The following is a 23960-nucleotide window of genomic DNA, read 5'->3' on the forward strand; positions in this document are numbered from 1 at the left end:
CTTTGCGTCATCCGGCTTCTCTGATTACAAAGGCAATTTAAAAAAAAAACACATGCATCCAGTTCGAACGAGCACATGATGATCTGATGACACATGCAATAAAAAACGACAGGCAATTATCAAAAACCTCTCAGGTCAGGCACTCATTTAACTTTATTCATATGGACTGGCCGTCTTCCCCTCGAGCCCTGAAAGCTCACGTCTACACAAGACTGAGTTTCCTTTTACAAACCACATGAGAATAAAGAATCGTATTCAATCAGGCACACTCTCTCTCTCTCTCTCTCTCTCTCTCTCTCTCTCTCTCTCTCTCTCTCTCATTTGACTTATAAGTGTTTTCATGTTGTTGATGAGATTTTTCAGTCTGGATCTGAGTGGTGTACCGACCAACCGACCGTCTAACAGACGGACCTTGCCATCCAGAGCCATGCTGCCAGCACGGCTAAAAAGAAGCGATTAATTAAAGTAGAAATCAAAGTGTGGACGAAACAAACTTTGAAAGCTCGAGCAGAAGCCCCCTAACTAAAAGATCACTGACTAGGCGCCAAAAAAAAGAATCCCTCTGGCCGGAATAAATAACCCTCTTTATGACACACTCCCACTCACATGCACATAATTCATCACAAACACTGCCAGGAACTGACCCGGGCCTTTACTAGAGTACTTTCAAGACTGAAGAGGGGGAAGAAACCCCCAGTGAATACACCCACTTCTTTTCTCTCCTCCCCTCTCATTCTCCTCTTCCCCGAGTCCAGCTCTGCTCCGCTCAGACCAGGAGGCAGACCCTCACATGTGAAGTTAAGCTGTGTGGATCTTGGACTGATTGCCCAGCTATGCAGTAGAGAGGAGGATTAGCCCAAGCTGAGCACCGGTGCAAGGACTGGGCATCCGGCCATTTATCCATCACTTGGCTGACTGAGAGAGACACTGCCATACCAGAATTTCTGTCTTTGTCTCTTTTTACCTGAATCTCCTTTTCATTCCCTTTTCCTTCTTCCCGTCCTTCCTCCCTCTCTCCTTATACGCCTCTCTCCCCTCTCTCAACTATGACCCTTTTATCAGAGGACCAGTCTGTGAGGCCCCAACCCTGCCGGCTCCCGGAACCCGGCAAACACATCAGCGCTTCTTTGCACCAGTACTCAACAGACTACACTAGCTCCAAAGATGGCTACATGGACAGTGGGGACAGCGCCGTGTTCGGAGTCGCGGAGCCCCCCAGACGCTCTCGGGGCCGCCTTATCCTCCACGGCCTGGTCATGTTCGGAAGGGAATTTTGCTATGCGGTGGAGGCAGCGTTCGTCACACCAGTGCTCCTGAGCGTGGGCCTTCCCCGCAGCCTGTACAGCTTGGTGTGGCTGATCAGCCCCATCCTGGGCTTCCTGCTCCAGCCCATCATCGGCTCGGCCAGCGACCACTGCCGTTCGGCGTGGGGCCGGCGAAGGCCTTACATCCTGGCACTGGGCATCCTCATGCTGCTGGGAATCACCCTCTTCCTTAACGGAGATGCTGTCATCTCAGGTGAGGGGTACGTGGGTTGGGAGGGGGTGATTTGAGGAAATGAAAGATAAACTTCAAGAACGAGACAGTGAGAAGGGGGAGGTACAATTATATTTTTAATCTTGTCATATCAGAGAATTAGTTCTTGTCTTGGGGCCGACTTTGCCTTTGATTCAGAGGGAATAAGAGAGAATGAATCAGCTCTTTCCATCTCAGAGAAACAGAAATATTGCAGAGCAATCTGTGGAGATTTGACAATAATTTGATCTGAATTTTATGTGTGCTCATGTCTGGAAGTATGTAGAAGAGTAATTGTGACTAATCTTGTAAAACTCAACAAACTCAAGGCAAATATGTGAAGATTTTATCTTGATGTTTCTGTCAGGATGGGAGCACTAACTGCTTCCATTCTCTGTGTTATCCCTCGAAGAACATCAGCTTGTACCTGCCGTTGAACCTGCCATTCAGGCCCATGATCTAATTGGATTGTTTTCACGCTGATACAAAGATTATAATTAGTTTTTGTTTTTTGCCCTCAAGCTTCCTCTTTTTCTCTCGGACTCTTACAGACTCGAGCTCCCAATCGTATCAGTATCTGCTCGCTCATAGCTTTTGGGGAAAAACTGACACATCCATTAGAAAAAAAAGAAAGATCAAACTTGTTAAATGTGTGGGCACAATGTCCCGAAATAGCTCTTAACTTGTGACTGAGGTGTAACTTGTTTTGGGTTGTCCTCTGCGGATGCCCACTGGCACAGACAGAGGATGGGGCATGACTGAGAAAATCTCATGGTACATTTAATTTGAAGTCGGAAAAGCTGCTAATAAAATCGAAACGTCGGCGCCGTTTCGCGGGAGTCCACCTGGCTCTAGGCAACATCACGAGAAGATCTCTGCACAAAAGAATCTGTGATCTTTATTTATTTATTTCGAAAAAAGATAAGTTGAGTTGAGATCGCTTCCTTTGCACATGATTTGCAATACACAGAGCTGCTGTATTGTTACCCACCGAGCAGCTCCACAGGATCGGTGAGACGTTAGGTGCATATTGAATGATTGTTTTACCCACTTGGATTTTCACGGCTCAACCTGGAAACTTCGAATCGTGGGGCTTGAAATCCTCAAAACCTCGATCATATGTTTTGACGGGAGGATAATTAGAGAAGTTGCTGGACATGATATTTAATGCGCAAAGATATTGTTTTTAACAATCTGTTACACATTATAGCAAACACAGTGACAATGTTAAGTTTTTGAGGGGATGTTTGGTAAACTAGACTGAGATCTGTGTTTTGTAATGAAACCACAATTATACAAGAAAAATTGTGTATTTGTTCTAGCTGTTCTTTGTAGGCCACTGTAAATCGTAGAAATATAGAATACTTATTTCAAATCCGGAGCTTTGGTCAAAAGAAATGCAGAAATCAGCTGTTTTACAGAAACCTTTCCTTTCTTGAATGCTGCGATTGTTGTTTGAGTTTCTATGAAAAAGCCACCGGGCTTTGTTATAATCATCATATGGACTATAAAGTATTTCTTTCTCCTGACATACGCTGGATAAGCTGATTGTATTTCAGTGTTTCTCAGGGTTGTAGTAAATGCCACAGGATATAATGTGGCATTTACCACTTGGTGGCATTACATAAGTCTTGTGTCATAATGTTTGCATTGTTGCAACTGCCCTCAGTCTAACCTAAAAAAAAAAGAAGAACAGCGTCACATTTCCCATGAATTGCTCTGTAGATTCTAAATTGTATTTTTCCTTCTGTTCAATAGCTGGAAAAAGGTCAGTTAACACTTTGTGTTAGCACAGTGCAGCGTGGCAGGAGGTGTAATGTTCTGCTAACGTAACTTTTCTCTGCTACAGTTAGTCTATGTTAGGGTTTTTTTTAATTGATTTCTATGTTGTTAAACACACTCTCCTACTTTAAGCGCGAAATCCTCTTCATTATGTTTTAATTACGTGCGTTGTGCTGGGGGGAAATGTTTTTTGGAGCATCCTTCATTTCTTTTTGAAGCGAACACAGAACAAGACTGGACATAATGTTCAAACAGTCAGCTTATTAAACATCAGACATAATTGGTTTTCTTGAAAAAAAAAAAAAAAAGCCTTGTTATTGTCTTTCTGACAAGCTCCACGTGCCTTTCATTGTGCTTTTCCAATGGGACTCTCGCTCCTGCTGATGTGGATCTCTATGAAAATTACGCTCGCAAATTTGACGCTTTAAGATCCGTAAAACGAATGTATTGATGTGGAGCTATCACCGTCGCATTATTGTTTCGGTAATTCGCCGCGGTGCTCGGTGAGTGATGGGATGTTTTGCTCTGTCTTGCAGCGCTGGTCAGTGACAGGTCATTGAGGAGTACATGGGCCATAGTGGTGGTGATGTTCGGCGTCGTGCTGTTTGACTTCGCTGCAGACTTCATCGACGGGCCCATCAAGGCCTACCTGTTTGATGTGTGTTCACATCAAGACAAGGAACGAGGTCTGCACTACCATGCTCTACTAACAGGTTTGTAAATACAGAGCGCACACGGTGCTGTTGTTCTTGCTCTGATACACACTGCCTTTGTGTTTATTTTATGCTTGTTTCTGTCATAAATCTTTCCTTGGTGGCTGTTTCCAACATGCGTCTCGATGGATTTGCTTTGAATTAATCAGCATTAGTTATTTGTTTGGTGAGAGTTTAGCCAAGATAAGGTAAATAAGATAAGATAACTCGTACTAATGGTGTATGGCAGCGATATTCTGAATTAAACCTGATATTCTTATTGTGTGACCGAGCACGTGCTAGTTGGTGGAAACAGCACATACTGAGGAGTGTGTGAAGATTTCCATGAACTGTGTTGCAGTCTGTGTGTTGTCTGCATGTGCAGCGAGGCTGTGGACGAGGTGCATGTCTACCAACAAGTGTTCCTGAGAGGCAAAAGAGCTCTTAAAGGAATAGTTGGTACACTTTGGGAAGTGCGCTTATTTGGTTTGTCCCCAAGAGTTAGACGAGAACATTGATGCCACTGTCGTGTCTGTACGGTAAATATATGAAGGGGACGGTTAGCTTAGCTTAGCATAAGGACTGGAAAGAAGGGGAAAGAGCTAGCCTGACTCTGAAAATCTGCCCATCAGCACCTTTATGGCTCACTGATTAATATGTAATATCTCATTTGTTTAATCTGTTCAAAAACCATTGTAAAGGTGTAAAAAACACAAGTTGTGGTTTTAGGTTTGGTTATGTGCTTGACTTTGTCTTGGCCAAGCATACTGACACAACTAAGCGTAACCTCTGTAGCTTGCTCTGTTTTATTAATCTGTAACAACACATGAAAATAAATTTCACTGAATAATATCTTTTACAGTATGGATGATCATCCATAAAGTAATTTAATGGATATAAAATAAAAAGATAAAGTATTAGTCCATTTACTGAATACTTTGGTCATCAGGTCTGTCACTCAAAGTTGCTGTAATGAATAATTATGTATTGACAACGCTCAGTAGAGCGCAGACCTCCGCCGAGGCCAATGTCAGAGAACATACACCAGACTTCAGAGGAAAAACTTCAAATTCATAGCAAATGATCTAGATCTGCCCCGAAATTAAATGTGTCATTCCCGGCCCGTGCCCCGTCCCTCCACCAAGTTTGGTGCAAAGTCAGTTCTGTAGTTTTTGCTCAATCCTGCTAACAAACCATCAAACCAACAAATAAACAGACATGGGTGATTGCATAAACCCCTTGGCAAAAGTAATGACTGTGTATGTGAGAAGGCTCGCTCACAGTGATGAACCCACAGATAATTATTTCTATTATTTCTCTATTTTAAAGCTTTTTTTAAGCATATTCTTAGCTCATAGCTTTGGTTTTGCAGCCTGCAAATTGAATGTATAGGTTCGCTCTCACCACTCTCATCACCATTGTTTCCAGACACAGCAGGCAGCTGTTTCAACCTGTTCTTGTGTTTGTTTCAATTGCTTGCCTCACATTAAACTGGAAACTTAATTTCCTCTGTGTAAGAATTTTTCTGTAGTGTTTTTGACACTGAATGTTAGCCAAAACATATTATAACATAAATATAGCTAGATGGAAAAAGGAAAACGGAACTCTGAGTAGGCGATTTTGATATTTATTTCACAGATTTGTCACTGAAATCTTTCCAATACAATGCCCCAATGTGAAAAATATTCCGCTCTTTGCTATATCTGCGTAGGATAATCAAATGCTTCTTTTTATAATAAGTCTCTTAGGGAGTTACACAACAAGTTTGACTCCCTCTTTCATGTCGGAATCTGTGAGTTTTTAAACATGAGCCACTTGTTTCTGGTGCAAGCCTGACATCTCAGAGGGGCTTTTGGTTGTCTTTCTAAAACATTAAATTGCGTTTTCCTCAGCCACTTTGATGCAGATGTTCTTTCATATTTTGGATCACTTTCATGATGGATTACCTCATCTTAATGTCACCTTCCTATGGCTAGAAGGATGAATATATTCTAGATTTATACTGTAATGTGAGATACAGAGCAAATAATAGCAAGTCGTTAAAGTTTAGATGCAGCAAAGTGTCTCCAAGAGTCATACTATGAATCATTTCCTAAGCTGGATTTTCATTATGTTTTCTGTAACAGGGGAAATCAAGAGCGCTAAGTGCAGCCGAGGTCAATAATGCTACAGCTGCATTTGTGATATCCTGGTTAATTGCACACCTCGTTCTTGGAGAGATTTTGGGATGGCCACTTATGGACACCCTTAAAAGCTGACCGTGTTTTGGTAGATCCTCTATTCAAAATACAAACTCTGTGCTTTCCCGATGGTAAATTGTATTTACAACCCCTTTGCAATCCAGCAGCCCATTTCTGAAAGAACAGGGAAGAAAGATGGACATTTGTAACATTTAATTTTCCCATATTTCAATGTAGTTCTATTTACATTCAATTGCTAATCCTTTAGCGGGTCAATGATATTTTAATAGTAGTTGATTGTAGGTAATGGGCCTTGAAGATTATAAAACAGCTTAATTTAGTTCAACATTGGAAACAGGTTTGGACTCTTCTACTAAATGAAAGGGGAACCTGAGAAATCTTGCTTTGATTTCAGCAGTATATCAGCAACGTTCTTCAGATGACAACTCAGTCCCCTTTTGATATATGTACAGGTAAGACTAACTATGTCTTTACTTTGGCTGAGTTAAAAACATTTAGGTTAGGGTTACAAAGCGGAAGTTTGCATGATTTGTTACCTTATACAGCATACATGTGGGAAACCTCATGTTTTGGTATCATTCTTCTCTCAAACAACGTCTGTAAAGCACCATAACCTCAACAAATATGTTCCAAGTGAGTCTATTAAGGAATGCTTAAAAATATACGGAGTCAAGCACAAATTTTTCAGTTCACTGCTAGGAGGCAAGATGATGTTTATGGTGCTTGCACCACTGGTGCGCTCAGCTGTCAGCAGGCACCGAGTGGTGTGAGCATGCTAGTCAGGCAGTAATCCAGCCCTGAGCTAGTCATGTGCTGCAGTCATGGGTCTGGGTTGAGAGACGCAGAGGCCAGGCACATGACTCTTTAGACGCCCCTGCCACCGCTGGTATGTGAGGTTTGAAGAGGAGGGAGCAAGAGCTGTTGTGCGGGTCTCTGCGATTCCAGACTGAGATATTGTTGTTGAAATAATGTTGTCCAGACAACAACCATTGGATGGATTTCCATAAAATCCGGTTCAGGTGCACATGGTGCCCAGACGATGAGTCCTATAGACTTCATTGATCCCCTGACTTTTGTTCCAGTGTCACCATGAGGCTGACATTTGTTGCTTGGAGTGACATGTCTCAACAGCTATTGGATGGATTGTTGTGGAATCTGTTACAGAATTCAAGGGGCCCCTTTAGGTTGAATTGCAATGGCCTTGGTTATCCTTTAGCTTAGACATTATACCTGCTAAACATCCGTTTGTTAGCGTTGTCATTGCAAGCATGTTACCGATGTTAGCATTTAGCTCATGTAGCCTAATCGCAACCTCAGAGACCTGCTAGCGTCACTGTAAACTCTGTTTGCCGTGTTTTCAGTAAACACAGTCATTTTTGAGGTTTGTTGTTTCCATAAATGTATACGAGCTACTCGGGTCACCTTCTCGAGTTAGAGCTGTGAGCTCGTTCCGCCTTGCAGAATATGATTTTTGTTGCTGTGATGTGAAAGCGCTTCAGTTTAATTGATATATGATAGCCTATTCAAATCAAATTTCATCTTGCCGACATTAAATCTCTTCCTCTCTCATTTTCAGTCTCTCTGTGTATATTTTGGAGGGCGTCCACGGTGATATTTCTGTTTCGCTCGGTTGCACCGCACTGCAATAAAACGTTCAGAGTTATGGCAGGGGGGAGCAAGGTACATTAATGACGCACAAAGAAGGCAGGGGCGGATCTTGAATCAGAGAAGAGTGCTTGATGCAGCACACACACAGCAATGTTCCATTCATACAGGCACAAGTGAAGCCTGACTACTGAAGTGGTTATTACCTCACCTGCCAGCTGCTGATATTTAGAAAAATAGCCTCCATTTTAGGTGACCAACTGTAGAGGACTGTATATCTTCTCATTTGACCGCAATTGCAAAAGTTAATTATTGAATGAATCAATTGACCAGTTAGTCAGTCGATCAACCAATCAAATACATTTTTTGTTATTTCATTTTGTGATTTATTTATTTATTTATTTATTTTTTCATGTAATGTATGTTTTCTATTTGAAATCCATAGACACACAGCTTGGGTGTGTGTGTGTGTGCGTGTGTGTGTGTGTGTGTGTGTGTGTGTGTGTGTGTGTGTGTGTGTGTGTGTGTGTGTGTCTGCGATAGTTTACTTTTTGGGGACAAATTTCAGACTAAAGCCCAGTTAATTGGGGACAGCTTGTCCCCCAGTTGGGGACAAAGGCTGTTTCCCAAATTGGGAAAAAGCTGATGTGTGTGTTTGTGTGTGTGTGTATTATAACGTAGGCATGTAACAACTATTATGGGAAGCATTAGTCAAACAATAAGGGCTCCTCCTGCATCAGTATTATTGTCCAGTTCGTGAATTTCTCCTTGAATAGTAATATTTTAAAAACCACATCCAAACAAAAACATTTTCTTTGATTTAGATTTAGTATGTTGCATACTAACAAACAGACTGTTCGTTCAAATACTGTAGGCGACAGGCAATCAGCATATTTAGCAGTGAGGACTAAATGAGGGTTTTCTGTCCATCTGTCCATGTTTTGACGCACACATACGACACTAATATAACAAAGCAAGCTGTGTTATCTCACCTCTCCCAACTGAGATGCTCATTAAAGAAGTGGTGAGTCTCTCAACTTTCTCGAAGCTGTTTGGCCTTGGCATTTAACTTTGCTTTCAAAGTCAGGAGAGGAGGATTTGTTGTTAATGGAACGCAGAGAGAGCAAAGAGACCTTTTTTTTTCTCTGTGAGTGAAATCACTGAGCCATAATACCAGCATGCAAACAGGCTAAATAGGCCCCGATGGGCCACATCCACCGCCTGGATATCCAGTTTGACTCATGTTGTCTAAAGTATTTAGCTGTGCCGTGATAAAACTAAACCAAAATAATGTACTGCAATCAAAAATAATAATGTGGTATTCATCATTTAATGCTGATTTGTGCTCCATGTCGGCAGGGTTCATTTCCGAAGTGTGCAACAATTCAATTACAGTATATAACAAAACTGAGTACAATAAATGTATTTGTTTCATTTGTTCAGTTGGAGGGTATTTAATCTTATGTATAATTAAAAACAAACAGGTTAGACAGGCTACACTAAAATTACAGGCCCAAGTACAACTTCAGTGCAACAACAGCGATCACACCTGTGATTTCCAGCTTCTTCATTTGTAGCCTGGGTTGTGTCTAATGCAAAATGGATCCACATGGTAAGGAATTGCCTGAACAAGTAAGAGACCAGATTGTGAGACTTCATAAAGACGGGAGAGGGTACAAGAGCATTGATAGGTGACGGAACTTGGCTGAAACACAGCTGCAGCAGTGGTTAGGAGGTACAGGAAGAGCCATACTACCAATAACAGCAGAAGCAGTGGACGTCCTCGAAAAAGGATTATCTATGGAAAATGGTGTCTCGTTGACTTATCAGATAGTGGGAAGGACAGTGCCTGAGGTCAACTTCTACGGACGGCGTCCAAGAAGAAAAAAAATATTGCTCACAAAACAGTACGAAACTGCAAGATTAAATTTTGCCAAAGAGGCCTGATGAATACTGGCAGCACATTGTTTGGTCAGCTAAAACCAAAATAAATTAGCTTGGACCAAATGGAGTCCAGCATGTTTGGTGTGGACCTGGTCAGGACTAACACAGCGACTGCAGAAGGTGTAGGTGAGATGACATTTACAAATGGCACTATGAGTGTACCCATGAATGAAAAGATGACTCCCAGTCTCAAGACACTAGGCAGGGGAGGAATTTTCCAACATGACAACGATCCAAAACACACTGTAAAAAAAATCACACAATAGTTTTTAAAGAAGAAAAAAGTGAAAATTAGGCCCAGTGTCGCCTGACTTGAAACCCACAGGAAACCCTTTGGAGTATTTTAAAGTGCAAGGTAGATCGACAAAACCCCTCCAGCAAAGAGCAGCTGAAAAGAATCATCCGTGAAGAACAGCAGAACATCTCTCCACAGATTTGTGTAAGACTGACATCATCCATGTCCAGGAGGCTCGAATCTGTCAAAAATAAAAATAAAGTCGCGCATACAAAATATTTAAAAAAATAAAAGAATGGAATCTCACTAATGAAAGGTGCTCTCACCTTTTGCACTTCATAAATTTCTTAATTATGGACATTTCATAATAATTCAATTAGTCAAACATTTCTGTTTTTCAGATGAACTGGCTTCATTCGCCTTGGGCTTTCTAACTTAACATTTTAGTGATACTGAGCAGGGGTGTACTCAATTTTATTGTATACTGTAACTAATCAGCAGTGTCATAATACACAATTTGTTGTTTGTTTATTTCTTCTGTTTTAACCTTCTTTTTCCTATGGCACACCAGTGAAAATAAGAGGATGCCAATTCATTCCCTTTTTCATTTGCAGTACAGTATGTCCAGTACTGTATGTATATTTCCACTGCAGATATATAATGTTGGATAAATATTATCCTGTACAACGTGTTGCACCATTTCAGTAGTAGCTGCTACAGACGTGAAAGCTGAAAGTAAGAACACTCTTCAGACCAGTATGAGATGACAGCTAGAGGCTGATTCCATTGAGTAAAATGAGAGTTATTATTTCTTTTTTATGCGTGCGCTATTACCAAGACTAAAAGTAAGAGCCACTACTGAAATATATCCAACGTTTCCACATATGTTGTTTTTAAAGAAGAGCTCCAAACTAAATGTTTTTTTTTCACTGTACAAATTCAGTCACATCGATTCTCGTTGACATATTTTGTTAATGCAGGCGATTTGGCCAACAAAACACATTTTGTGTGAAAAAAAAATGTTTTTTTTCTTCTCAGATTAGCTTGTAAATCCCCCTTTGGATTTGAAAGTCTGTTTAAGCCAAATTCAGTGTTCCTGCAGCGCCGTTTTCGAAAGAGCTGTAAAAACCCACTTTACACTACCCACTCAGCAGCAAACAGCAGGCAGACATAGTTTAGAGACGAGCTGGTGAACATAGTGAAGCATTTAGCAGCTACAGAGACAGATGTTTCCCTCGGGAGTTGATAGAGCCCATAAACAAAGCTAAAAGAAGAGTGAATATCGACTTACATTCATCAGTTGGACACAAACAGGACTCCAAATGAATGATAATTCTTCTCCGTAACTACTGCATTTGTAAATAACATATGTCAATATTGTGATCTCTACTTGTTTCCACTGCCCCCAGGTGGACCAAAAAAATCAGGTATTCTAGACTCTAGACAGCACGGTATGACTATACAGCGGTAGTCGCCAAACACGCTCAAACACACACACACACACACACAAACACACACACTCACACACACACGCACACACACACACACACAGTGGGAGAGCCTCTCATAATACAGAGCTGCTAGCCCAGCTACAACACAGGTACCCACACAGTGACTCTCTCACAGGTGCATAAATGTGCTTCTAGTAAACTTGTCATCAAACAACTGAGTATCAGTGAGGCTGTTCTCCGTACAGTTGTTTTTCCTCCATGACCACCCGCTCCTCTGTTGTATTTTTAAAATATCCTGGAAGGAAGGGGTTGTCGCAAAATCCGAGGGTGTACTTACTCTTTAAAACAATGGCACCTCTCTATCTGCATTTGCCTCTGTTCATTCCAGGTCTGGGCGGAGCGTGTGGTTACCTGGTGGGAGCTATGGACTGGGGTCATTCTTCGTTGGGTCAGCTGCTGGGCTCCGAGTACCAAGTCATCTACTTCTTCTCGGCATTGACCTGGGGCATCTTCCTCACTGTGCACCTCTTCAGTATTCCAGAGAAAATTCTGGGCAGGGAGACATCTGCCTCTGACTCTTCAGATCCCAGTGCCCTCCACCTCTTGGGATCCCAGAGCAATGGCTATGGAGCACTGGCCAAAGAGCCTGTCTCTCCTGTAGTCCCAGCGTCTGTCCCAGACCTCAGGCCAAGGTCTTTCTCTGCCCTGGGCGAGGCCAACTCGGTGACCTCCAGTGCCAAACAGCCGAACAAGGAGGTATGTGGATGTGCAGGAACAGTCTGCCAGAATGCAGTTATTTTATCATATTCTTATATATTAAGTGGAATGCAGAATTCATTTATGTATCAGTGCATTTTCTTAACCAATTATCCTGCTCATGGTCAAAGAGAACTTTGAACATAGCAGTAGAGAGTAGAAATGTAATTTAATGATGGTTCTATTGAAAGCATCCTACGTAAGTGGAGGTGAAATGTCTTCACGACTGTGAGATGTACACCAATCAGCCACAACATTAAAGCCAGTTACCGGCTTTAATGTGTGTATATATACAGTATATATATATTGTATATATGTTGAATTTTTAAAAAAAAAAAAAAAAAACAACGTTCCTGTGGTGTGCTCTTAGATCCACCAACTGCTTGGCAATGGCGTTGTGTGATGGCTCTGTCTCCCATATGTCCTTCAAGTATTACTAACTCTCAGTTGTGGGCGGGTCTATCCTTGTGCTGTTATTCCCTTGCAGCTGGGAGTACAACCAGAATGGGTCTTTGGATAACAGGCCATTGATTCTCTTGGCTTGGGCCTCTCCTTCTCTGGTGTATCTCTTCAACCTAGCAGCCAGAGCTTGATGTATATATATATATATGTGTGTTTGTGTGTGTGTGTGTGTGTGTGTGTGTGTGTGTGTGTGTGTGTGTGTGTGTGTGTGTGTGTGTGTGTGTGTGTATTTATACACAGTCCTGGTTGAAATTAATGACACCCCTGAATTTTAAGTACAGAATTTAGAATATCTTCAGAAGTAAATGAAAATTAACCAATCTTGTATAATCAATATATTTTTAATAAAATGTCCAAAGTTACTGAACAAAAGAAATAATTAAAAAAAACAACTTGCATATTAATGAAATAATACAAACACAAAATTTACCCCAGACAAATTTACTGGCCCCTTTCACTAAAATTTGGTTGCGTAACTTCTGGCAACAATGACAGTGTCTGAATGTGTCTTGTTGCTTCTAGCCACTGTCTGCTGATAGTTTCCGCCACTCTTCCATTGCTATGCATTCAAGCTCTTTTAGGTTTGCAGTCGTTTTTGCAATGGCAGATTTCAGCTCTCTCCAAAGGTTTTCAAATGGATTTAGGCCAAGACTCATTGCTGATCAGTTCAAAACCATCTTTCCCTTTTCAGCCTTTCTTTTGTGCCGCTGGGTGTGTGTTTGGGTGGTTGTCCTGCTAAAAGACCCCAGACATTCGCCTCAAACCTAGTTTTCTGACATTGGGTAACACATTTTGCTCTAAAAAGCCTCGGTAATCTTCTGATTTCATCATTCCTTTGATACATTCAATGCCTCCAGTACCAGAGGCAGCCCTTCCCCCATGGAGTCCTACTTTGTTTAGTATGCGGCGTATGGTAGGGGCCGAAACCACCAGTGCTGATACTCCAGGTCACCCTGAGGCTCTTTAGATGTCTTGCATGGTGGTTTTTCCTCAATCTGCATCATCCTTTGTGGACTTCTCTCATTGAGTTTCTTCTTAGCACCACGTCCTGGAAGCGTCTCAACAGTTTTATGACTGTGAAACTTCTTGATAACATTATCAACTGTTGAAACAGGGAATTCAAGATCTTTGGCGATTGCCTTGTAGCCTTTTGAATCGTCATGGTGTTTGATAATAGCATTTCTGATGCTCTCAGTCAGCTCTTTTGTCTTTGCCATTGTGAAAAAGACACCGAAAACCATAATTCATTGGTTAATTCAGGTCATATATCATCATATATCACTGAAAATTAAACACAGTCTTATTTGTTTGATTTTGTTTATGGAACTAATTTAAACTCAATAATTGTGTCAAGCGTACAATTTATGTGGGTATTTTTTATTTCAGTATATGAAAGATTTTTTGAATTTATGGCATTTATCGGACATAATTTGCATTGATTTCTAAAGATATTCTAAATTCTGTACTTAAAATTCAGAGACCATGAGCATCTGTACAAAATCTCAAAAACCAATAGTCGTTGAGCTATGTCAGTCTGGACCAAAGTGGTGGACCGACCGACATTGCCCTCCCTAGAGCCGTGTCGCTGGTTTGGCCAATAAAAATGACTAACTTTGAAGCTGCTCAGAGGGAAGCTCCTCAAACAACCTCCTTAATCTGTTATATAGTAGTGTGCATGTCTCCTATGAACATAAAATTTACATGTGCAATAATTTCCTGCATTGTACATTGAGGTAGACAGTGAGTACTGATGAATTACTTTTTGTTTCCGTACACTCTGGACATCAATTAGTCATCATCAATCAATGATCCATTTCCAGTTGAGTTGCCTTCTGATATTTTGAATATGTTTTAATGAAAAAGAGGAAAATCTATCGCAAGATGTTTTTATCATCTTCCTTGCCTTTTAATCTTTTATCATCTATTGTCTCTAACCTTTGACCGAAGTCCTCAATGTGAGTCGCCTGAGATCTTTATGTTGAATCCTTTCATTCATTCTAATTAAGGTCTTTATGGTGCAGACATGTGTTTTTTTTTTGTTTTTTTTTTTTTTTTTTTGAAACTTTTGAAATGTCATCAGTCGTGGGCTTAAGAATCACTAGCAATGAAATACCAGGAAAGTAATGAGTGCTATGAGAAGCTGTTTTATATCGTTTTATGTGTTCTTCTCTGATTCCCCTCAGTGTTGTAGCTGTCGGCAATGATGTGTGCGATTTCTGTGTGTGTCTGCAGGCTCAGAAGAGGATGACTTTCCGGTCGCTGATGAAAGCCTTCATCAACATGCCAAACCACTACCGCTGCCTTTGTGTCAGTCACCTGCTGGGGTGGACAGCTTTCCTCTGCAATATGCTCTTCTTCACTGATTTTATGGGACAGGTATGGATTCCTGCACATCTGCATATGGACACTGTACACGATGGCTTGTCTCTATGCACTTCAAAAGGTCACAGACAAGCGATATGGTATTTTAAAAAAAAAAAAAAAAAAAAAAAAGATATCTTGTGACTAAGAACATAAAAGGACTTAATTGCGCATTGAAGTTCCCCATCACTGCTCTCTGCCTGCTCCGGTGCAGTTTTCAGCTCCTAATTGCTGCTTATTTTCCAGCCACTGTTACAGATTTCTGTCATTAGTGCCACTGAACACGCAATGCACCGTGTTGCTGACATCATTTCTGGCTCTCCACTCTCACACAGATTTTCTATTTTTGATAATCGAAAAAGGCCAAACATTTGCTTGTTCCGGGTTCCCAAAGGTGATTTCTCCTCATTGTAAAGTGAATTTTGTTGGAGTTTTTTTTTTCGACTGTAGGTCAGGCAAAACAAAAAAAATTTCAAAATGTCTCCTTGGGCTCTGGTAGGCTTTTTTCCATGGTATGTGTTTCTTTCACGGAGCAGAAAGGAAAAGTGGGGAGTGACGAGCAATAAAGGTCCCCGGCTGGACTCAGACCATTTTATAGACAAATCAACTCATCAGTTAATCAAGAAAATAATTGAGTAATTGCTGCCCCTCAGATTTCACAAATATTTGAATTTTAAAATTCCCTTTGCATATTCAGTACGCTGTGTTTGTTCTGGATTTGAGAGTGGTGTATTTATGTGGTAAAGCAACATATACAAAATACAGCACCAAATACAAATACTGTGTGTCAAACACAGTGTGTTCATATATTAAAGGAAAAGTTCAACGTTTTGGAAATATGCTCACTAGCTTACTTGCCCAGAGTTAGATGAGCAAACCGATGCCGCACTCATGTCCGCACGTTAACATATGAAGCTGGTTGTCTTAGCTTAGCGTAGAGACTGGAAACGGGGGGAAACAGCTAGCATTGGCTCTCTCCAGACCCAGGCTAACAAGATACAACTTGTTAGTTAATGAGCTTTAGATGTTGTATGTTTTTTGTAGCAAGGTCATATGAACGATAAAATTGTAGAAATGAACCAATTGGTCCGTTTGTCAGTCGACGGAAAATTGATCAACTATTTTGACAATTCGCTAATTGCTAAGTTAGTTATACAATAAAAATGGCAAATATTCTCTTTTGCCATCTTCTCAAATGTGAGAATTTACTTATTTCTTCTTATCTTTGGTGGGTTTTTTTTCGACTTTTGGTCAAAATTAGCAATTTGAAGACGTCACCTTGGGCTCTGGGAAACCGGGGTATTTTTCACTGTTTTCTGATATTTCATAAACTAAGCAATTTATTAATCACCCAACTAATCGATAATGGAAATACTCATTATTTGCAGTCCTAAATATGACTCAATGTCAAAATGAGGCACAGTGACAAAATGACATGAAAGTAAATGATGAATGATGAATGCTTTACGGTTTCACGGTGTGCGGGCAGATACAGGGTACACTTTGCCACCATGACTCACCCCGGTTCAGTGAGACCGGATCCACCATAACGTAATCTAAAATTGTAGGCAATTTAAGAAATAGGCAGGATAAGAAATGTATAGTCATTGGCTCCCTGTTGAGTTACAGGCAATTTGCCTCTTTTTATAGGAAGGAAAAGATGAGAGCAATTTAAAGATAAAAGCTGTTAAAGATGGTGGCCAGTGTTTTATGTTTCAGTAACACTTTATAATAAAGCCTGTGTATTTCCTTTTATTAATCAGGTACCAATAAATATAGTTAGATATAAATTTTGGGAATGTATAAATATATATTTTTAATACTGGTTACCTGCAGGGTACAGTTCTGGGAAACAAAACTAAAGTCTGGGTACAATGGTGTTTACAACCTTGTTCTTATTGTGTAATTAAAGAGAGAAGAGGGAGAAAAGGGGAGAACAGTCAACACTTGATATTTCAGCCCACATACTTTATTCTTACTGTGTAATTATAAGAATGAATAATTACTTTGTTTCTTTCTTAAACATGAAAGATTTTCAGATTTTCAAAAATAGTGTCCCATTTCTCACCTTGTCCGTATTTACAATCATGTAATGAAGTGGAAAACATGATAAGAAATCCCTGCACCGTGGGTAGAATGGAGCGCCCCTCTTCATCGCAGTAGTGTTTGTTAATGAGCGAAACAACAAAATGCAAATTACATTACGCAGTAATGCAGTTGGCCAGTACTGCTGCCCAGTAAGTACCCAGTATTTACAGAACCAATTAAGAGTTTAATTTATTCCTCCTTTGCTCCAAAACACCCAGCTGTTACTCCTCTTATCCCCATAGTCTTGTTTTCTTCCACTGTACCTACATTTAAGCTTAGACAGGAACCAGTATTTGTTGGTACCTGATACAAAGACATTACACTGTCCATTGCAGGCTGTATTATAAAGTGTTACAACTGTTTCTCCCCTGGAAATGTCGCTATGTATTTTACTCTCTCTTCTTCAAAATTGTTTTTCCCTTTTTTGCAGATTGTATACAAGGGAAATCCTTATGCAGACCATAACTCTACAGCCTACGTCACATATGAGAGAGGAGTAGAAGTGGGCTGCTGGGGACTGTGTATTAATGCTGTGTCCTCTGCTCTCTACTCCTGTAAGTAAATGTGCCACAGCGGCAAGAAAAAGTATGCAAACCCGTTGGAATTACCTGCATTTATGTATAAATTTAGAATATGGTCTTAGAGTATGGTCATATCTTCATCTAAGTTAGAAAAATAACTAAACACAATCTATTTTAAGTAATAACACACAAACAGTTGTATTGGTCTTTTCCATATAGGAGACATCATTCAAATATTCACAGTGCAGGTTGGAAAAAGTATGTGAACCCTGAGTCTAACGACATCAACAAAAAATAACTGGGCTCAGGAGTTAGGAAAACCGGGGTCCAGTCAGTGAAGCCAGAATGGAGGTTCGGGTTAGAGCTGCTTTTATTAATCCACGCAAACGTTTCGAGTTTGCTGTCCACAAGATGCATCTGCTGATGTAAACCATGCCCTCACAAAAGAGAGATCTCAGAGGGCGCGCAATCAAGAATTGTTGATTTGCATAAAGCTGGAAAGGGTCACAAAGTCATCTCAAAGAGTTCAGATATTCATCAGCCCGCAGTTAGACAAATTTAAAGTTGGACGATTTAGCACTGTGGCTACTCTCCCTGGAAGTGGACTCCAGAGGCACAATGCAGAATGGTCAATGAAGTAAACAAGAACTACAGCGTAACAATTAAAGGCTTAAAGGAATCATTGGAGCTGGGTAACATGTGTTCTTGAGCCTATTATATGCAAATCACGGTGCATGTTTGCATAGAGCGTGGTGTTCACGGCAGGACGACCGGGAGGACGCCACTGCTCTCCAACAAAAAACATCAGCTGAAGTTTGCCAAAGGGCACCTTCACACTCCACAGCACTGCTGGGAAAATGTTTTGTGGACTTATGAAACTAAGGTTGAATTATTTGGGAAGAAGCAGCACTATGTATGGTGTAGAAAAGGGCACTGCGACAACTGCCAACATGAAAACATCATCCCAAAGGCCAAGTACAGTGGAGAGAGCGTCGTGAATTGGGGCTGCTTCGCTGCCTGGACAGCCCGCTATCATCGAGGGGAAAATGAATCCCCTGGTTTATCAAGGAGTGGCTGTCCACCAGCTGAAGCTCAGTAGAAGATGGGTGTTACAGCGGGAAAATGACCCTAAACATTGTGGTTGATCTACCATAGAATGGCTTCAAACAAAGAAAACACTCCTTTAGGGCTCAGAGCCAAGACCTTAACCTGATAGAGATGCTGTGGGATGAGCTCAGTGAGCAGTTCACACCAGACATCCTAAGAATATGGCTGAGCTGAAGCCGTTCTTGAGGAACGATGGTCCAAAATTTCGTCTGAATGTCATGCAGGTCTGACAGAAAGCACTTGTTTGAAGTTATGCCAAAGGAGGTTTGACCAATTTTAAATCCAAGGGCTCACTTACTTTTTCCACCAACAGTGTGAATTATTTATGGGTGTGTTGAAAGAAGACATAAAAAATTATAATTCTTTACGTGACTTTAGCATAAGCACATTGTGTTCATGTATACTTGTGTGTTAGATGAAGAACACATCACATTTTATGACCAATTAATTAACCTGGTGAAACCAGGTAATTCCAGAGGGGTGCACTCGCTTTCTTGCCATTGCATTTGTCTGTGCCTGCGACAAGAACCAAGAGAGACCGTGTGTGTGTGTGTGTGTTTATCTCTACATTGATCATAGCAGCCACATCCATTAACATCACCGTGTCCTGCAGTTACATCTCACATCATTAGCTCCTCTGTGAATGTCAGCCTAACATTATAGTGGGAAATTACCGGTTCCCTCTCCTTTGAATTGGGACTGCAGGCGTCAGCCACCGCTCATTAGCCTGCTTCAATGAAACACACGTTTTCCCAGCGGCATGTTGAGCTCTGCAATTTAATCCAAAATAAGGTCTGCTGTAACAACTACCATGTAAAATAAAAATTGTGACAGGGGGAGAAAAAAATGTGCCACATGAAAGGCAAACTTCAGTCAAATAATAAAGGCTTGGCATGGCATGAGGTTGAGAACGGCTCGATTTGTAGTCTGGATACTGAGCTTTTCATTGCCACTCTGAAACGAATGATAGTCTGTCCAGTCAAATGTCCAGTCAGCTGCGGCAAATCTAATGTGTACTGTGAAGAGTTTTAACACGCGTATGACAACATATATGTGAGCGGTGCAATACCATAGGAGACAATCTAACATCTACCCTGAATCCACACACTTCAAGTTTGCCGTGATTGCCAAGTAACACTGATCTCCTCTGACTGTGTGACTTGTGTGTTTTCAGATGTGCAGCGTTTCCTTCTCCCGTACATAGGCCTGAAAGGATTATACTTCATGGGCTACTTTGTGTTCGGCATGGGCACCAGCCTGATTGGTCTCTTCCCCAACATCATCGTCACGCTCATCCTGTGCAGTGTGTTCGGCGTCATGTCCAGCACGCTATACACCATCCCATTCAACCTGATAGCGGAGTATCAGCGTGAAGAGGAGGTACAGGACTTGCAGTGGAAATGTTTGTTTTTTTTCAGGGTTGAGGTGCATAGGATTTAAACAAAAAAACAAAAACAAAAAAAAAATTTTTCAACGAAAGAGAGCTGGGGCTGTGCGGCCAAAGAGTAGATCCAAATCCGTTAGGATGTTGCTGGTTGCAGTTTCTCAAATGTGAGTCCTTGATCCTTTTCTTTGACCTGAACATCTTTGGGGTTTGGGAATACCGGTCAAACAAAACAAGACAAATGAAGACACCACCTTGGCCCTGGTTTAAAATTACAATTTTTCCCAATATTATAGAGTAGTAGTAGTAGTGCTAAATTCTGAGATTGAAAACCAAGTAAAAGAAGCATCCTACACCTGATTTGAATGTGCAAAAACTTATTGTACTTTTAGGGTTAAGGGTTCCCATAGGGTTCCCATAATGCCAACCCTCCCTGTTTTGAAGTCTGAAACCAGAGGTGCGATAACCCTGGAAAACTGCCTCCAGAGCCCCAAAAGACACTATTCATAATTGTTTTCCCAGACTGAGGAATGCTCCTTGTGACAACTAAAATGAAGTTAATGTGTAAAATTGGTTCAGTGCCGCTCTAACTCAATTTACTTTCTTACACCGGGATAATCCACCTAGTATCGATGCTGCTTCCCAGGAATTCCTGGATGCACACAGTACGGCTTTATATTACAGCCTTCAAATTACAGTGTTACAGTGTTGTACTGCGCACAATAAAACACAAATACGGCATGTAGGTACACTCAGAGAGGCAGCCCATCAGAGCAATGCAGACTGCAATAGGATCTAAGGTGCTTCGTTCAATTTTTTTTTTCTGGTACCACGCTATGTAATTGAGGTTCCTTCAGTGTTTAATCAGATTTCAGTTTATATTAGAAAAGCAGTAGACTACTTAGTTTCCTCGTTAGACCTGCATAGTTAACTAGATATTGGCAGCACAAAGGCTGCTCTTGAACACAGTTTTTTTTTTTTTTTTTTGGGCCGCAGAGATTTCCAGGACACGTGGATCCCACCTGTTAAAATAATTTTTGTTGTTCATATTTAAAACTCAATGCCAACTACCCGGCGTTTAAGAAAGTGTGTTTTAATATCAGTGAAGTGTAAAGAGCTTGAAGAAAATAAGATTTTCAATTTCTCGGGTTAAAGGGTAACTTTTAATTTTGCTGAATGAACAAGAGACCACATTAATTCTTAATTTATAAAAAGACATTTTTTGCAAACTGAATAATCCAAGCAAGTTTATACTCATAAATAAATAATAGATACAAGGCTTACTGCCGTCTCTTCTCCGCCATCTCTTCCGCCTCTTCTCTAATCACCTCCACACTACCCTGTTGTGCTTCCAGGAACAAGTGAAGCTACGAGGAAGCAATGAAAGTCCACGAGGCACCGGGGTGGACTGCGCGGCGCTCACCTGCATGGTCCAGCTGGCTCAGATTATCGTGGGTGCGGGGCTCGGCGCTCTGGTCAACCTGGCAGGAAGCGTAATCGTGGTGGTCCTCTCAGCCTCGACCATGTCTCTGTTTGGCTGCATCTTCATCGCTCTCTTCATCAGATATGTGGAATGATTCTGCTGTTTTAAAACTATTTTAATGGTATTGTTTTAATAAATAAAGATTCTTTATTATATCCTTCAAATATCTTTGATTCTCATGATTCCTGTAATTTTACTTCAATGACTGATTTGATTAACAGCCAGGGTTTGTCAGCATTGGTGGAGCCAAAAATGTTGACTGACACGGTGTGGCGCCAGAGGGCGGCTACACCCGCCAAGCTTACAGGTACACCTTTAAAAATCCTAAATAATGGGGTTTGCTTTTGTTTTTGACGTGGTATGATAGCTGGCTGTGTTTTCAACCAGTGATTCCCAACCAAATTTATCTTGTTAACCCCCAAGGGGTCCTCCTGCTCCGTCCCTGTTCTGCCTTTCTGCTGTTCCCCTGAGATCCCCAGCTTCATTCATACGCTCCTTGACCACTGGCAAGCTCATCTACCCATCCGCGTGTAAGCCAGGTTCGTTCATTCATTAAAGTTCCTTCATTGCCCCTACCTGCCTTCGCGTGTGTGTCTGCACTTGGTTCCTGAAATCTTTGAACCGTGACAGTAGGGCAAGGTCGACCTGGGTGTAACCCAACCTTGGGGTCGACACTCCTGGAGCCTCCAGGAGCTGACAAGGTCTGGGGCTAAGCCCAGACCATCTGGAGCTGAGGCCGGGGTTTTTGGATGAGCCTTGAGTGCTCCTGTGTAACAAATAGAAACGCGGGGCCTTGAAAAACCTTTCATCTCTGAAGCTTATCTTGATGGAGGAATCACTACTTGCATGTTGGCTGTTTGGCTTCGTCATATTAGTCTGTACATAGCATGTGGGCTTTGGGCCACCGCGGACAAAGGACAAACTTTGATCTTGCTCTTCATATATAAAGCTCGTAAGCTTAATAAATACTTGTCAACTTGCAGGATCATAGACAGGCATAACGTGGGACTGTTAGCAGAAAGTCCATGCAATGGATACTCCTTTTTCTATTCCATAGACCCTTTTTTCCACAGCAGACATTTCAACTTGTCATAGTAGGAAGGACACAGGTGTTAGTGATAACATTATAAGGATGGCTCTTAATGTTGGTGGAGATGACATTCTCTGCCAAAAAAATGTCAGAGCGCACCAGCAGCAGATATCACAGGGGTAAGGGTTTGCTTAGCTAACATTAGTCAATAAATCAGCGGTTCTCAAATCAAGGGCCACTGTTGCTCGTGAAACCTTTGCTCATACCTGACCCTTTGTCGTTACCGCTGCTGTGTGAGCCCGACAGCCAGGCAGAGGTAGCGCCAATTGCACGCCGTCCATGCCAAATGGAGGCCGCAGAGGACTGCCTGAGTTTGTGTACAAGAGGGCGTTACCCAGCCCCGCCCACTCCCTCAGTCTCTATACATCCACACACAGGCAGCAGCAAGGGTCTTCGGTGGAGGTGGTGGAATTAAGTTATTTACATTTTGTGATGATTATACTTTTTTTTTTTTTTTTTTTTTTCCCTCTGTCAGAAAGATTTGTGGGCAAGTCAAAAAAAATTCCCGGCTGAAGCACCGGCAGCCCAATGCTGGCGACGCTTCTGGTTTGGAGCCAGCCCTGGTCCGATATGCAGCCTGCACAAGTGTGATGTGGAAACCTGAAGTCTCCAGTGCACATACACAGAGACTGGACCTCTGATTGGAGGAAGACACAGTTTGTGTCCAGCAGTCAAACCTTTGATAATAGCAGGGCGAGATGTCATTTCAAACATTTTTAATGAAGTGAAGTAACTTTTTTGTGGAAAAGCCACATCAGAAAGAAATGGTTATTCAAAGCAATGTTTTTTTTTTGTGTTTTAAAAAACATGTCTGGAGGGGATCTTTAAACTTGACAAAACTATAGTCAAAGTGTAACTCCAGCACAGTAAAAAGTAGGCGGGCATGTTTAGCTATTGGCAGGAAGTGATTTACACAAGAAAGAAAAAAATTGATTGACTTATGTGTGGTAGCCAGTAGGCTTCACCTCTCCACCTCTTTGTCAGCAATGAGAGATTTTTTTTTTTTTACAGAATCACAGGGAGAAACTAAAGCTATCCTTCTCCACAACTCATTATATCTCTGTTTCCGCCTCCGGGCTTTCGTAAAGAGAGAGATCAATAGCTTGTTCACTTTTCAAAGCTTATTTTCGCTCGCCTGTTACACACTTGCAATGTACCGACATCTACAGAAGGGAGCTGCTGTGTCTGAAGCCACCAGAAATATTTCCGCCAACACTTCGCAGGTTTCAGTTGCTTAATCACTGTGAATCTGGCACTTTCAAATGTGTTTTCTTATGTAAATC

General features: G+C 41.4%; 1 protein-coding gene across 1 annotated transcript; it reads left to right on the forward strand.

Annotated features, from left to right (window-relative positions):
• The first annotated feature begins 350 nt into the window (after positions 1 to 350).
• slc45a2 (solute carrier family 45 member 2) lies at positions 351 to 21692 on the forward strand. The gene is made up of 7 exons (XM_040157662.1): positions 351 to 1518; positions 3834 to 4010; positions 11814 to 12181; positions 14876 to 15019; positions 17523 to 17646; positions 19895 to 20100; positions 21460 to 21692. The coding sequence occupies exons 1-7, from the start codon at positions 1047 to 1049 to the stop codon at positions 21679 to 21681; spliced, it is 1713 nt and encodes a 570-aa protein (XP_040013596.1). The 5' UTR covers positions 351 to 1046; the 3' UTR covers positions 21682 to 21692.
• Positions 21693 to 23960: the final 2268 nt, after the last annotated feature.

The sequence above is a fragment of the Xiphias gladius genome, chromosome 20, assembly GCF_016859285.1.
Source record: "Xiphias gladius isolate SHS-SW01 ecotype Sanya breed wild chromosome 20, ASM1685928v1, whole genome shotgun sequence".
NCBI classification, from domain to species: domain Eukaryota; kingdom Metazoa; phylum Chordata; class Actinopteri; order Istiophoriformes; family Xiphiidae; genus Xiphias; species Xiphias gladius.